The sequence below is a fragment of the Glycine soja genome, chromosome 9 (genome assembly GCF_004193775.1).
Source record: "Glycine soja cultivar W05 chromosome 9, ASM419377v2, whole genome shotgun sequence".
Taxonomy (NCBI): Eukaryota; Viridiplantae; Streptophyta; class Magnoliopsida; order Fabales; family Fabaceae; genus Glycine; species Glycine soja.
Window position 1 is genome coordinate 9,798,143 of NC_041010.1, and position 15,908 is coordinate 9,814,050.

At 30.7% G+C, this 15,908-nt stretch overlaps 1 protein-coding gene across 1 annotated transcript; it reads left to right on the forward strand.

The window, feature by feature from the left end:
- The first annotated feature begins 1,485 nt into the window (after nt 1–1,485).
- LOC114425433 (gamma-soluble NSF attachment protein-like) lies at nt 1,486–8,262 on the forward strand. Its single transcript, XM_028392363.1, has 9 exons — nt 1,486–1,643; nt 2,154–2,221; nt 2,348–2,432; nt 2,584–2,742; nt 3,533–3,670; nt 5,109–5,187; nt 6,481–6,560; nt 6,891–7,020; nt 7,908–8,262. The coding sequence occupies exons 1-9, from the start codon at nt 1,597–1,599 to the stop codon at nt 8,001–8,003; spliced, it is 882 nt and encodes a 293-aa protein (XP_028248164.1). The 5' UTR covers nt 1,486–1,596; the 3' UTR covers nt 8,004–8,262.
- The last annotated feature ends 7,646 nt before the right edge of the window (nt 8,263–15,908 follow it).

Genomic DNA, 15,908 nt, shown 5'->3' on the forward strand with positions numbered 1-15,908 from the left:
AACTTATTTTAAATGATTTAATTTGGTCTCCAAATTTTTAAAATGTTCTATTTAGTCCTTAAATTCTTAAAAAAAAAAATCAATTTGGTCATTTCTGTCAAATTGGCAGTGACAACATTAAGGTAAAGAGTCTGACTATTTAATTTTCAAATACCACGACTAAAAACTATCATTATAAATTGTTTATCTTTTTCTTTCTTTCTCTTCTTCCTCTCTTGATAATCTTTGTGGATGAGGCAGTAGACGTCAAAGACAGTGGCACCGACGCAGGTGATGAGGGTGAAGATGAGCGCGATGACGAAGTCAAACAGCATCCTCATGACCATGGATCTGTGACCCGCCACCATCTACGAATGTGAGATAAGATTCGAAGGATGAAGACAATGTAGGTAAACACATTTCATTGGCGCCATAACCACAAAGGTGAGATCAGATCTACCATCGCCTTGGGACCTCAGAGTCGCAACCCACCACCATCCTAAAACCACCACCGGGCGATCCAGACCCTTGATTCACCACCCACCACTATCACGGGATCCAAACCTTGCTCCTTCAACGAACCTATGATCTAGGTTTTCTCCCAAAGGTTTTGGAAATTTGTTTTTACCATATCTAAGTGGTGACGTGTGATTTTGTGATATGCTTGCATGTTGTGATCTTGCCAGAGACATCACTCTAACTCTAACTATTCTATGGAGGGAGAACTTCTCCACAGGGATTATCAAGAGGGGAAGAAGTGAAAGAAGGAAAGAAAAAAAAAATATAGAGGCATTTTTTAGCCCCCATTATTTGCAAATTAAAACACCAACATTTCTACCTTAATGCTATCATCGTCGATTTGATAAAAATGATTAAATTATTTCATTTTTAAAAAACTTAAAACTAAATTAAATCTTCTAAAAATTAAAGACCACTGAACTATTTAAAATAATTTGAAAACTAAATTGATAGTTAAACCTATAATTGATCTGCCACCCACCATTATCACGCGATCCAAACCTCGCACCTTCAATGAACCTATGATCTAGGTTTTCTCACAAAGGTTTTGGAAATTTGTTTTTACTAGATTTGAGTGGTGACTTGTGATTTTGTGATATGCTTGCATTTTGTGATCTTGTCAGAGACATCACTCTAACTCTAACTATTCTGTGGGAGGAGAACTTCTCCACAAGAATTATCAAGAAAGGACATAAGAAAAGAAAAAAATATATAGTGACAGTTTTGAACTCCCATTATTTACAAATTAAACTACTTATATTTCTACTTTAATGTCGTCACTGCCAATTTAACAAAAATGATTAAATTATTTTATTTTTTAAAACCTTAAAACTAAATTAAATCTTCTGATAATTAAAGATCACTGAATTATTTAAAATAATTTGAAAACTAAATTCATAATTAAACCTATAATATAATATACAATATTAGTTAGGATGTTAGAGGACCGACTTATTTCATTTTTTATTTATTTGTTTGAAATAAAGTTGTGCCATGTGGGAGGTCGTGAGTGGACCCAGAGGGTGATGTTAGCAGGGCGAGTTGAGTTCTTCGAACACTTAAGTCGGAGGGACTGCTGAAGACGCAACCCAACCAACCATGGCTGCTTCTGATCCCAACAAGTTGATGGCCAAAGCTGATAAACAGTCTGTTCTGTTCATCTTCTCTCTCTAATTTCCCCCCTATATATTATTGTGCAATCAAAATTTTCTTTTGCCTTTTTTTTTTCTCTTCAATTCCATGCCGCTATCTCACACTCAAATTGCACTGTCGATTTTGCTGCAACTAGGTTTAATTCTTTCGTCGTGTGGGTTTTCCATGTTGATCGTAGCGAAATGTATAATATATGGATGGATCTTTAAATAAATAAAATAAAATTGATAAAGCATACAATTTGGTTTTAGCTTGATTTGTCCTGATGATGTGACTTGGGATCATACTGGTCATGGATTTGGGGTTGATCAAAGTAATTGATGGATTACATTACTTTGATGTCATTTTTTCGGTTTTTGTTTTTAAGTTTTGTGAGTGAATAAGCAGTGTATTTTGCTTCATATTCTCAATATGATTTAACTGTGGTTAAGCCCATTGATTCTTGGGCATATTAGTTGTGTTGTTTCTCTTTCAATTTGCCTTATACTTCTTTCTCACTGCAGAACAAGACTCAGTCTCACGAGGTGGAGTGCGGATTGGAAAAGTGCTACTGTTCTATATGAGCAGGCAGGTAAAGTATATTCAATTCAGGCTTCCGAAATATTTGATTGTTTGTGCAAATAGTTTTTTGCTAAATGTAATTTTGGAGAAAAGAGAGGTTCGTTGGAGAATCTGCTAAACTCTTATTCTGTTGCAGCTAATGGGTTTAGAGTTGCCAAGGACTATGAGAATGCCAAAATAGCATATGAGAAAGCTTCGAAAGGACAAGAGATGCTTTCTTCGTATCCTTATATGAGATGATATGATATGATATGATTATATAGTCTACATTTTTTTCCATTAAGGGAAAAAAATTATCATGGTGCTCTATAATGTTATTAGATTCACTGTGTTAAACTGTGTCTTTTTGTGTTACCTTGACAAGTAAACCAGACCTTGGGATGCAGCTAAGCACATGGAATCTGCTGCTGCTCTAGCGAAGGATCTAAGACACTGGCAAGAAGTTGTGGACTTCTATCGAAGGGCATCTGAATTGTATATGGAGTGTGGGAGACCCCAACCTGCATCAGACGCTCTTGCAAAGGGAGCCCGGTAAACAGATACTTTGCCCTCTTGCTTTGAAATCAAATTCCATGTTGTTGTTGTTGTTATTGTTATTATTATATGCTGAAGTAACCAACTAACCACCAACTTCTAACGAAATTCACAATGTGAATGCTCTAATGGACTGAACAAGGAGTCTAAAATCTTGTTGTATTGTGTAGTTTATGGATTCCTTTGGTATATTTGTTTGGTAGTTTATATAGAGAGGATAAAATCTGTTTAGTTAATGAAGCTTTAGTCACTTTTTAAAGCTGTTTCTCTGGCCTGAGTTGCTTTGGGATGAGTTGTGTATGTGGCCTCTCTTTGATGAGCTGTTCATGGCTGTTTCTAAACTGTTGCCATTTCAGATATGGATAGAGATTGAGCAGCATTGCTCCATTTATGATCTTTTGAAGTTATCCATATGTTTCCTTTTCTGTTTTGGAGGATATCTTATATTAAACATTGCTGTGTATCCCCCCTTTTCTTTTTAATAAACTTGATTTCTACAAAAGATTTGACATGTATTTTTTTTTTGTTCAGTCAATGGTTACTTAAAAACAGTAATTTGAGTCAATATAAATTATTAGAAGTCATGCATATCAGTCTGTTAAATTTACGTCATCATGATGGCTCTCGTTTTATCTCATTATGTAGTGTTGCAGATGTTGTATGTAATACAACAAACACAAATTAATCTATGTATTGCATCTGCATTGTATATATTAGGAAATTATTTCTCTCTCTCTGTCTCTCTTATTGTGACCACAAGTTTCTTAATACCTTTCCCCCTCTGTAGTGCTCTGGAAGATAGTATGTCTGAAGAAGCTATTCAGTTATATACAGATGCTTGTACAATTCTTGAAGATGATGGAAGAGAACAAATGGCCTTTGATCTTTATCGTGCTGCCACTAATGTTTATATAAAACTTGAAAAGTAAGTTTTGTTAAAATTTGAGGCAATACATTTTGATGGTATATAGGTTATGAAGTAACTTCTTCCACTGTTTTTCCTAATGAAGTTTTTTACTTGTGTATTGTAATTATATTGTGTGCAAAATCAGTTGCATTTCTATTAACTTTTGTATGTTGGTATATCTGACACAGCATAAGTCAAATACTATAGTTGAGTTTAAAAAGTGTAGTGTAGCATGGATGGAGTTTGTTATTGCCTTAAATGAGGAGCTCTACTCTACAAGATTCATAGCCCTGTGTATCTTTTTTTTTCTATCATATCCATATATGTCATTATCCTGCAGAATGTCTATATTTTCATTCTGTTAATTTCATGCCTATTAATGTTCAACTTGTTGCATGTAATTGAGCTGTTATAACCAAATTGAAATAGAATGGCAAATTAATTAAATAATTTAATGCCCAAAAGTTAGTGTCTGGAAATCAGATGAATTGGAGTTTTGTAGTATTTAAGGCTTCCTATGATTTTCTGGCAACAATTTTGAATTAGAACTGTTTGGGTGCAGTGAATAGAACTGCCCAATTTTGAATTAGAGGTTTAAAGGGATTTATTACATATTCAGGAAAGAGCAACATAAATTTTAAACTAAAGAGTGATAATGATTTGTAGCCAAGAAAGCACTAGTTCTTATAACAATTGACAGCAAAAATGCTAAACTAAATAGTAGGAAAAACATAAATTAGTAGTTTTACAGTGGTTGCTTTAGGTGATACCTCAAAATACATGGCTTAGTGTGAATTAAACAAAATGTGTGACTTCTCAAAGTCTTCATTATACAAGCACGGCTTCAAAGAAGATTTTTATTTTTATTATTTTAACTGAATTCTTAATCAGATGAGCATGCAGACATTTTTGTCACAGAAAACACATAGTAATTATGAGACTTGAAGATTTTTCACAGGGTAGACTCTGGCTTCAACTGAATGGAGATCTATTTTTTGTATTCACACCCAACTGAAACCACTTTTCAATATCTAATATAAGAAATTCACTAAAATACCCATCAAAAACAGAAAATCAAGAAGACTAGAATTTTATTTAACTGACGCTGACAACATGCTTCTTTTAACGAAACAGCTCTTTGAATTAAGTAATGTCTCTAGAAGTAGATTAGTCATTTGGTTTCCACTTGATGTAATGCTTTATGCTTTTGATCTTTTTAAAGGGGTTGGGAACCCCTATTGATTTTTCCTCTATTTTCTCCCAGGAGGAACTCTTATTCTCCTAGCTTTCTGTAAAAATCTTTTTTTTTTTCTTTTTGTATAAAAAAATACGCCAACCAGTTAGGCTAGAACTGCTACTTTTCAAATCTGAATTGATGTTTTTTCCAAATTCTGAAAATTTCAATTCTTGTATGTTGACTTGCATATTTTGTTGGGCATGTTTTCATAATACACAGATATACAGATGCAGCATCTTTCATGTTGAGATTGGGCTTGGCAGCTGACAAGTGTAATGCTACCAATAGCCAGTGCAAGGTTTGGAATATTTTGACTTTGTATTTTGTATTTTAACTTTTTAAGTCATTTCTTATATAACCAGGGACTTGAAAGGAAAAGAATTGGTTATAGGTTGGCCTTCTGAACAAATATGCTTGAACTTTGTAAACAATATGGCAATAAGTAGTGAGGACTCTGATGTTGGTAGTTCTTTTGTGTTAAGAGTATTTGCTTTATTGTGTTTTTTCCTGTTTGGAAGGCTAGGTTAACGGTATCTATTCATAGTGGCACTAATAAAGCCTGTGAAACTGGAGGTTTGAAGTTGCATCTATAGAAAAAACAGATCTCAGGGGTAGTACCTTTTAAGTTGATATTGATTTGGTCATTGTTGGAGGTTTGAAGCAATGCATTTGCTGCCAAAATAATTAAGGATTATATGAATTGGTTTGTTAAAGTGGTAAATAAAAAAATATAGGGAGGTTGCTTAATGTGATTCAGTGATTGTTTGATGTTATTGAGGAATCTATTAATCTTGTGGGGAATTTTCTTTTTGATATCTTTCAGATTTGTTTTTCCTTTTGGAGGATGTCTCTTCCTTTCTGATAATTTTGGTTTCTATAAAAGAAAATATATAGCATTAAGTAATTAGGAAACTGTGGTGAGTTTAAGTACTTAGATTACTTTCGTGCACCCAAGATAAACTGTATTTGTCTTAATGTCGTCATACAATATTAAATACAAATATAGGGTCAACTTATGTATTGAACCATTGTAAGTAATGATTTAAATGTGTTTTCTGTGTCACATCTCCTTAGTTTACTATAGTGCACCCAAGATAAACTGTATTTGTCTTTATGTCAACAATCAACATATAGTATTATTAAATATAGAGCTATAGGGTCGATATATTTATTGAGCCATTGTGAGTAATGATTAAATGTGTATCTTTTGTGTCACACATCTCCTTTGTTTCCTCATTCTCTCTTCCTAAGACTCTGGTTTTTGAAGAAATTTCATCCTAAAATAAGTATAACTTAGTTTTCTTCCACATTTTTACATGGCCAGTTCCAACTTCCAAGCCTACTAGATATAAGAGGAGAGTTGTCAGACAGTCAAAGGCAAACATAAAACTTTGTCTATAGTTTATGATGTGGATATGTATTTTATTTCAGTCCCCTAATGACTGAGCTTTTTATAATAGTGTAAAGCTGCTGGATCATTGTTACACTAAAAGTGGAGAAAGTTTCTATATGTTTGGGAATAATGTGCTGAAATTGATTTATTTTTTTTATTGTGATAAACATTCTCTCATATACCTTGTCATAAATGCAGGCATATCTTAATGCAATTGTTATCTACCTTTATGCCCATGACTTTATCCAAGCTGAGAAGTGTTATAATGACTGTTCTCAGTAAGTTTCTGGCTCCTCCTTGTTATGCTATCATGTTCCTGCAAACGTAACCAACTTGATATGATAAGTGGATCACTATAGAACTTCTATGTGAATTGAACTCATCATCATTATTATTGATGTTTTTGTTGTCCCTGTTATTAGCTTTGCTTCTTTTGATTTCCAGCTCTAATTTTCTCTTGTTCCAAAAATATCATATTCCTAGTATAAATCATGTGGTAAAATTTGTTCTTTTAAGATTGAGAGTTCTTTGTTATTTGTCTTCTACTACTTTGAATTGATTATTCATAATGATGAACAAATGAGTATAAATGCTTGTGGTGTTTCTAGGATTGATGCTTTTCTGAGAAGTGACCAGAATCGTTGTGCTAGCAAGCTACTTGCTGCCTACAGAGATGGAGATGTTGAAGAAATCAAACGTATTGCGCAGTCAAGTGTTATTTCACATCTTGACCATGTGGTAAGTGATTTAGTTTGAGTTCTTTTGGAATTTGGACCAAGTAAAACACAATGAATACAGTATAATCTAGCCATAGAAACTTTTGGATTTGTTGTTGTCGTGGTGTTAGGTCTTCCGCTTATCAAATCCATATCCAAGATTTTAGCCAGTTTTTACTTTTCAGTTGGCTTCAAGAGTTACTTCCTAGCTACAATGATTTGTTAATCTTGTTGCCTTGTACATTAGTGCTTGACTTAAAACCTCTTATCCCTCCAAAGCGTAATTTGTAGTAGCAATCTGTCATTAAACTTGTTTTAAAGCATAACCAGATTACCAGAGCCAAATCATCTAGTGTTTATCCTTGAGCTGCTGTAAGTGTAAGGGAAAAAAACACAACTATTCTGAAAATTCCCGGCTGCCTCCAGAAATTATCTTATAAACTCTACTCAAGCAATTCGGAGGAATAAGACCATCTTGCTGTGTTTCACGCTACCTCAATTCTTGACATGCAACTTGAGTCTCATCAGTTCACTGCACGTCCTAAACATTGATACTTTCTTCACTCTATCTGTATCCTCCTAAAGCCCATGGAGCACAATGCGTCTGTAAACTACTTACATGATGACTCAGAGCTCAGCATTGCTTCTTTTACTGGTTTTCACAAATTATCAGTTCAGTGGTCATCTTCATAACAAGAAAACCTTGTGTTTAAAAATCTTCCCATGATTTTAGCTGATGTTTCCCTGTATGCTTCTAACAGTCCTGCTTTTTAACCTGTTCCTTCTTTGAAATTTTATGCAACATACCCAATATTCAACCAGTAACTACTGATCCTATTACTTTTATTGATGGGTTTATATATATGTGGACTCAATTTTTTATGACACTTTGGAGTGCATTGTCTGTAGATCGTTAAGCTTGCGAGGAAACTTCCAACCGGTGATGTGAGTGCATTGAAGGCTGAAGATGAAGAGGAGGCACTCGATGAAAATGACCTCACTTAACCTCTGACTCTTTTTCTATCTGTTTATTAATAGGAGTCTTGATGAACCCATTTCCATTTGATGTGTGAATTGAATTGATCAGTATATATTGGTTTTTGTATAAAAAAACATTTTGTTCTTGTTATACATGTGGAATGCAGGTAAGAGGAGCATTGTTGTTTATCCATAAGAATTGAACATGGTACCAAGGGATGTACAACATGCAAACATTCTTCTCAATCAACTGAGTAAACCAAAATTTTGGACATTTATCTTCTAATTATAATTTAAATAAGATTCAATGATTAATATTTATTATTCTCATTTTTGGACATTTATCTTCTAATTATAATTTTTGGACATCTCTTTCTCTGTAGATCAAAATCAACTTCAGCATATCATTTTGAGTTGTGACTTAGCTTTTTTTTTTTTTTTTTTGAGAGATAACGTGAAGTTACATTGTCACGTGTCTAAAATTAATTTTTGTATAGTTCGAAGCTATTATGATATTCTTATACCTATGCCTCTTCTTAGTTCTTACATGTCCTTTAATGCCTTCATCTAATTTATAATTTTATACTTCTTTATAATGTCATTATTTTCATTATTTTAGGTAACTTGATTTTTTTATTCAAATTAATAATTCTAAAAGAAATCATAATTAAATCCCATAACAATTTCACATTTTTAAAGGTTTACAAGATGTCAGAGCATATATAATTACAAAAAAAAATGAAAATGCAATGCTCTTAAATGGCACAAATGAAAATAAATGCTCTATCTTTAAGGTCTATTTCAAATGCAACTCTGGTTGGAAATCATTTTATCCTTTTATTTTTCTGCCATTCTTTCTTTCTCATCTATATCCTCTAATATCTTGGACTTGTGAGGAGGCCAAGCCCGGTGGTGACTGGTTCCAGAACTAAATATCACGATTAAGCAGTTGTAGTTGGTTACTAAAAGTTATATGAGTAAGTTAGTGTTGGTTACTCAAGTTAGTTATTTTCTGTCTTTGTATAAATAAATCAACTTTATAATACTTTTATGAATGAATCCTAAAATTGTTTTTCATATATCTTTCATTTCTGATATGGTATCAGAAGTACTAGCCCTCGCTTTATCGTGATGAGCCCTGGCTCAATCCCACGTCACGTCGGCAACTCCCTTATTAACTTTTGAGGGGACCACATCAAACTGAGCAGATCTTATCTTCAAACATATTAAGCACATCAAATTTTGTCATGATTTATTTTTTCTCCAAGTATTATTAATAACATAATACCCATATGAAAGGTATAAATTTTAAAAAATAATAAATATAAATTTTATAATTATTTAAATTAAAATTTATTAAATTGTGCATTACATGAGTTTATTTAAATATAAGAAGATAGTTTAAATATATAAATATTTATAGAATAATTTTTTTATCAGTTTATAGTTTATTATAAACAATTCATTGTAAATAAAATTTTTAAGTATTATGTGTATTTTTTTTAAAATTAAACAGATTGATGGTCAATGTTTCATGAGACTATTATTATAAAATAAAATATATCAAATATTATAGTTTAGTAAATAAATTAAAAATATTTCCTTATAAACTATATATTTTATATTTATTAATTAACATTTAAATAAGAGGAAAATATGAAATAATTAGAATAACTCTAAAATTATTAAAGATACGAGTCTAATTTTATACCACATAATCATAATCATAATAATAGTTTTGAAAAGAAAACTATAATAATGATGTGAGTAATTTGAAATTTATATAATCTTTTACTTCAATGTGAAGTAAGGGAGAAAAAAACATTCAAACATTTATTTTCTATTTTTAAGTCTATTTTTCATATTTGAAAAGTATAAATTCAAAAAGAATCTAAAATAATAAATATGAATATACAATTATTAGCATTGACTGTTTATTTTATTTATTGTTGATATAATGTGAATATGTAGTAATCTTCAAATGCGTTTATTATCAAAATTAAAATTTATTTTAAATTATTTTAAGTAATGTATTTTTTATTAAATAGATATAATTGTTAATTATTTTAAAATAATATTTTTTAATAATTGTAAATATATTAGTTTTATTTATGTGATATTATTGAAGATTTGAATTGATTAACTTTCTCATGGCATCATAAATTTAAACACTCTAATTTGGTATAATTAAAATTGTATAACATCATTGTTATTGTTATTATTGTTGTTATCAGATAAGTGAGATCGTTGAAGCAATATCAATTATGAAGTGTTGTTGTTCAAAGAAGTGAGAAAAATATACCAATGCAAGTGAGTGAGAAAAAAATGTTATTTTGGAATAGCTATATTATTTCTTATTTTATTAGTTTTCTCTATTTTTTATTTAATAAATACCCATAAGATGTTAAGGGGGTCTAGTTCACTTGGTTGAGAAGTATGAGTTATTGTATGCCTACTGACACTATCTTTGATTCCTATACATAAAAAATGTATAAGCAAATAACACAAAAAGAGAGGTTAAATTATATTTTTAGAAATTTTAAATTTTTTCTTACACTGAAAACACATTTACTGGATGTAGATTTAACTAAAAATAGAGAAGAGATATATAAGAAGAACTTTATCAGACAATGGGAAAATAGTTTTCTTAACAGATCAAAAACAAATGTAAGATCTAAAAACAAATTTGAAGCCTTTGTTAGTCAACACAAAGAAAAACAATAAAGGATAGCACACATAAAGTTATATTGGTTTGTTTTTACACCAAGACTACATTAGTCATTGACAACCCACCAAGTTTTTCATTAATTTATCAAAAAGGTTACAAGTATTTTTCACTATCACTTCTGGCTCTTACAAAGACAAGTTCTACCCCAAGGTTAACTTAACCCAATATGTTTTGTCCTACCAAACCACTGATAGCTCTAAACAAATCAACAAAATTGGTTGGAAGTTTGCACACCGGCTAATATCATATTGTCTTACAAACGAATATGTCTCCCAATACTTTAGTCTTTTCTCTCAAGGTTTGTAAAATGTTTTGAGAGCTTACTATTTATACAGAAATTTACAAAAATCTTTTTACAAGAAAGAATGAATGAATGATTCACAAGTAGGTTCATATCTTATATCTTCAAAGCTTCTTTTATTTATAGCTTTCATCTTTAAGTATTCGTTGTCTCACAACAGGAAGATTCTTCAACCTATTCTTTGTCTAAAATCTTGAGGTCATTGGAACATTTAATACTTGTATTAAATGCATGCCTTTTGTTCATGCAAAGTTTATGCTGATAGGTTGACGTGTCTTACACTTTAGCAGGAAATTCATTTTTTTCCATCATAGCAAGTCTACATCAACAGAGCTTGCCTTTTGATGAAGATTAACCATGGATTTCATTTATTCTTCTTAGGAATTTACCAGATCTTAAGAGAATATTTTCTGCAAGAAAGACTCTTAGATACAAAGTATTAAATGAAGGTCTTAAATGCACTTCGTAAGATCGTCTAATATGGATGTATCGTCTGAAAAGTGAATACAGACCATGATCTGATCGCACGTCAAACACAATTTTGATCATTTGTATTTATTTGTATCTAATAAAAATAATTGAAAATCTTGAGTTGTTTTTAAAACATAAATATCTTTTTACTTAACAAAAAATATATACATGATAATGATGATGATAATAATAAATCAAAAGACATAGAATCATAATTATCTTTTATAAAAAAAAATATACTAAAAGATTAAGTATTAATTTCACATGACAATCATTAATAGAAAATATATTTACATAAAAGACAAATAAATCATTTTTTAAAGACTCGAGGTTACAAATGACAATCATTAATTTCACATGTTATCAAGAATCTTTGCAAATTTATAATAAAAAATGTTTTCTACATTATGCATAATTATTTTTAGGGTAAATAGTCATTTTTGTCCTTGAAAGTATAATTCGCTGACAAATGTGTCACTGAAAGATATAAATACAAGATTTAGTACTCGAAAGTGTTAAAAGTGTGACAAATATATCATACCGTTAACTTTCGTCCGTTACCGTTAAAAAAGTTGCATACATGGCACAAAGGGACGGATTTGTCACAAAATCGATTGCCACGTGGCCATGCTGACTAGATTGGACGAAAATATCAGTAAGATATCATTTTTAGACATAAATGTCAGTAATTTTTTGTTGGACGAAAATGTCAATATTTTTTTCTCAGAGGAAATTGTCAGTAATGTTTATGTTAGTACGTTTTATTGGACCAAAAAGTTACCAATTTTGGACGAAAATGTGAATAATTTCATTTCATTATAGGATAAAATATAATTTTATGGTAGATTTTTGTTATTTTTTTATCTTTACAAGCATAACGTCACAATAATGACTTAAAAAAATATTTTAGCTAACATAATTTAAAATAAACATAATAATATCAATAATTATGATTATGAACCATAATTTGTATGTCACAATATAAATTATCCAAAATAAATATTGTACCAAAATAAATATTGTAATAGTTTACCAATCATTATAAATTTATCCAAATTATAATAATTAGTCATAATCTACTATAAACAAAAATAAATCTATCTCATATTTCACTTCTTCGAATCTTGGCGGTTGGCAATCCTGATGTGGGTATGAAACTCATGTAATTTGGTTGGTTCTTGTTATGAGATACTCCATCTGGGATTATAATTCAAATTAGTGCTGGAGGCCTAACTAGAGGTGATCTAAACGCAATTGACATTGGTGGAGGTATGAAGATTGTTTCCTATGGCAATAATAAATAATGATTAGTTCTGCATAACATAATTTAACATTAACTAATTAATTATATGTAAAAATCACTCACAACAATTGGAGATGGAACACTTTGAGCTGGAGCACTTTCAGCATTAGGAATTGGAATAATTTCCAAATTAGTTGAAGGTTATTTAACTTGTGAAGCGGATTAAGAGCAATTAATCTCATCCTACAAATATGTAACATAAAAATTAACAAGAGCAACAAGTAATGAACTCTCCAAAATTAATTTAAACATATGGGTGTTGAAGCTTTAATATGTCTACAAACAAGGAAACTAACAACAATGTTGATATGTGTTTAGCCTCTGCACAAATTTAATCTCATCCTAGCTACAAGTTGACACTGATGGTAAAAGTCACCAAGATCAACTTGAACACATGTCTACATGCAAGTAATCCCCCTTAGGAGGCAAGACAATAAACTTTGCAACCAAATTCCACGTGCATAGCACAAACCAATTAGCATTTTTATTAATGAATTATATAGCTTACATAGAGAATTCACATTTTATTCAAAACAATGTTATTATTGTCAAGAAAGATTTTTGTTCTACTTCTTCCATTTGTCTACCCATTAAAGTTTTATATGTAATATAATCATTCAACTAATTTTCTTTTTCCTCTAGGGCCACTAGGCTGACAGGTAATTGGATTTTAAAATCAGCTTCCTAGCCAACATCCTTCAAATATGATAATAGTGGATTAATAGTAGCAGATCAATTCACATCAAGCCTCAAACCTCCTTCTTAATGATAATAATAAAAAAAAATAGAATACAAACAACATGCATAACAGAATTGCATACACTGTCAGTAAAATATAATTAGCACATTATCAGACGTTCAAAGAAATGCATGTTATAACAGACACTAAAATTGCATATACTCATGGATAAGATAAAAAATTATTGACATGAACGTAAATTGATACTATAAGAGAAGCCTGATCCAAGTATCCAACAACCAATACAAAGTTTCAAACCATGACTGAGAAATTTAATTAACAAACAATTTTGGCTCTAATAGAAGGAAAAATATAGGGGTTAAATTTTAGATTTGATAGAGCTTTTGAATTCACAAAATCTGGTCCGTCCACATGATTATATTTATATAGCTTTCAAATGTAATATTGTGTCAACTACCTATATATTGAAGTTAAGATAATTTATAAAAATCTAGTTTTTTACTCAAGTAAAAGAAAACAGACAGTGCAGCTGCAACATTCTTTACATTAAATGCTGCTAACCTTATGTTGATTATACAAAATATAGCAATATAAGAGTAAGAAATATATGCAGTAAAACTCGAGAAATCAATTGGCCTGAACATAGATATTGATAATGAGCAAAATTAGTTTTAAGAATAAAATGATAAACATAAAGAAGAAATATCTCACAGTCAAATTTTCAAAAGCACTTTTAAAGCGTTGCAGAAGAAGTTGCATTTCACTTTCTTCACCACTAAAGAAAGCAATTGATTCAGCATTTTCCCGAACCCATACAAGTTCATAACGAAAGTCTGCTTCCTTTGTCTCTTGCAAGAAATTTGAGTTCACCAATGCCTGACATTTTTCACAACTTCCAGTTAATAAAAATGAAACTATCTTAAGGGTCCTTTCAGTTATTTGGGAGACAGTTGGTGGTTTTACTTAATAATTTAAACTATCACAAAAAAATGAGAATGATTCATTACCCTTCCAACAAAGTTTGAGAATAGACAAGAAGTTTGAGAATAGAGAAGACAAGAGAAGAGAAGGAGGGAGTTTCCCAATAGAGGCCAAATGGACGATGAGGACGAACGCAATGGTGACGACATCATTTTGGTCGATGAAAAACGAAACGACGACGATGCCATTACGGTTGTCGTCGAAACTTCAAAGCAACCATCGATGACGAAGATAGTAGCCAATGATGACGATGTGCCATACGTGTCCAAAAAAATCCATACGTGTCCGAAAAAATGAAGAAAAGCGTAGAAAAATAAGAGAATAGATAAAAAAAAAATTCATACCTAGATGTGCGATAGAGTAGATGAAAATGCTACGGTGACTGTCAATGGGAACAAAGCTATGGTGACTGTCGGCGGGAACACAAGGAAAGAAAGCCAAAAGAAAAAAAAAACAAGGAAAGAAAGCACTTTGGGGAACAACTATGGAAGTTTGGGAGAAGAAGACCAACCGCCAACATTTGGGAAAGAGTCGCATAAATGTTGCATGAAGATTGAAGAAAACATTGCAAATATCCCTATTTTTAGAGTGTGGGAAGATCAAAAGCCAATAAAATGTTACATAACAAATATGTCTCAAGTTGACAATTAAATATGATCACATAGACAATCTTTTTAGTGATAAATTTGTTCATCTATATCACATAAACAACTTTTTTAATAATGATAGACAGAAATTGACAGTCGAATATATTTGTCGTAAGCGAATTATACTTTTAGGAACAAAAGTACTTATTTACCCTTATTTTTACAAAAAAAAATCATATTAATTATGTTCCAAAATTAAGGTTCACACAATTAATGCATGTGCTTGAATCTGTGTACTCGGTATCTTAAACACGTTAAAACCTCACAGAAAATAATTAAAATTTAATTTATATATTTTGGAAATTACTTATTAGTACGTAAATATTTTCATGATATATATACCATTGTTTCTATGAAGGATTTATTTGATGCTTTTAAATTTTTTAATTAGTATTTATTTAAAAAAGAAGGAGAGTGATAAACCTAATCATTCTTTAAATTTGTGCAAATATAGTTCGTACTAGCTAGCTTAATAGGATTCCTGATATATTTTATACTTTCTTGAATTAGAAGTGATTAAAATGAAGAAAGAAAATAAGAAAGATAAAAGAGAATAAGTATAGAGAAATTTCCTTTCACTTACTTAAATGTAAGAAAAAAAAAGAAATAAATACAATAAATTAAAAAATAAATTTAACTAGAAAAATTTAATTTTTACTTAACATTTTCTTTAAAAAAATTGTGATAAATCAATTTGTCGTCGACCTGATTCAGTGAGTCCACATATAGTATAGTTGTGGGATTTAGGAAAGCGTTGAATATGTTGATAAGTCGGCGTTCCAATTTGAGACGTTAACGCAA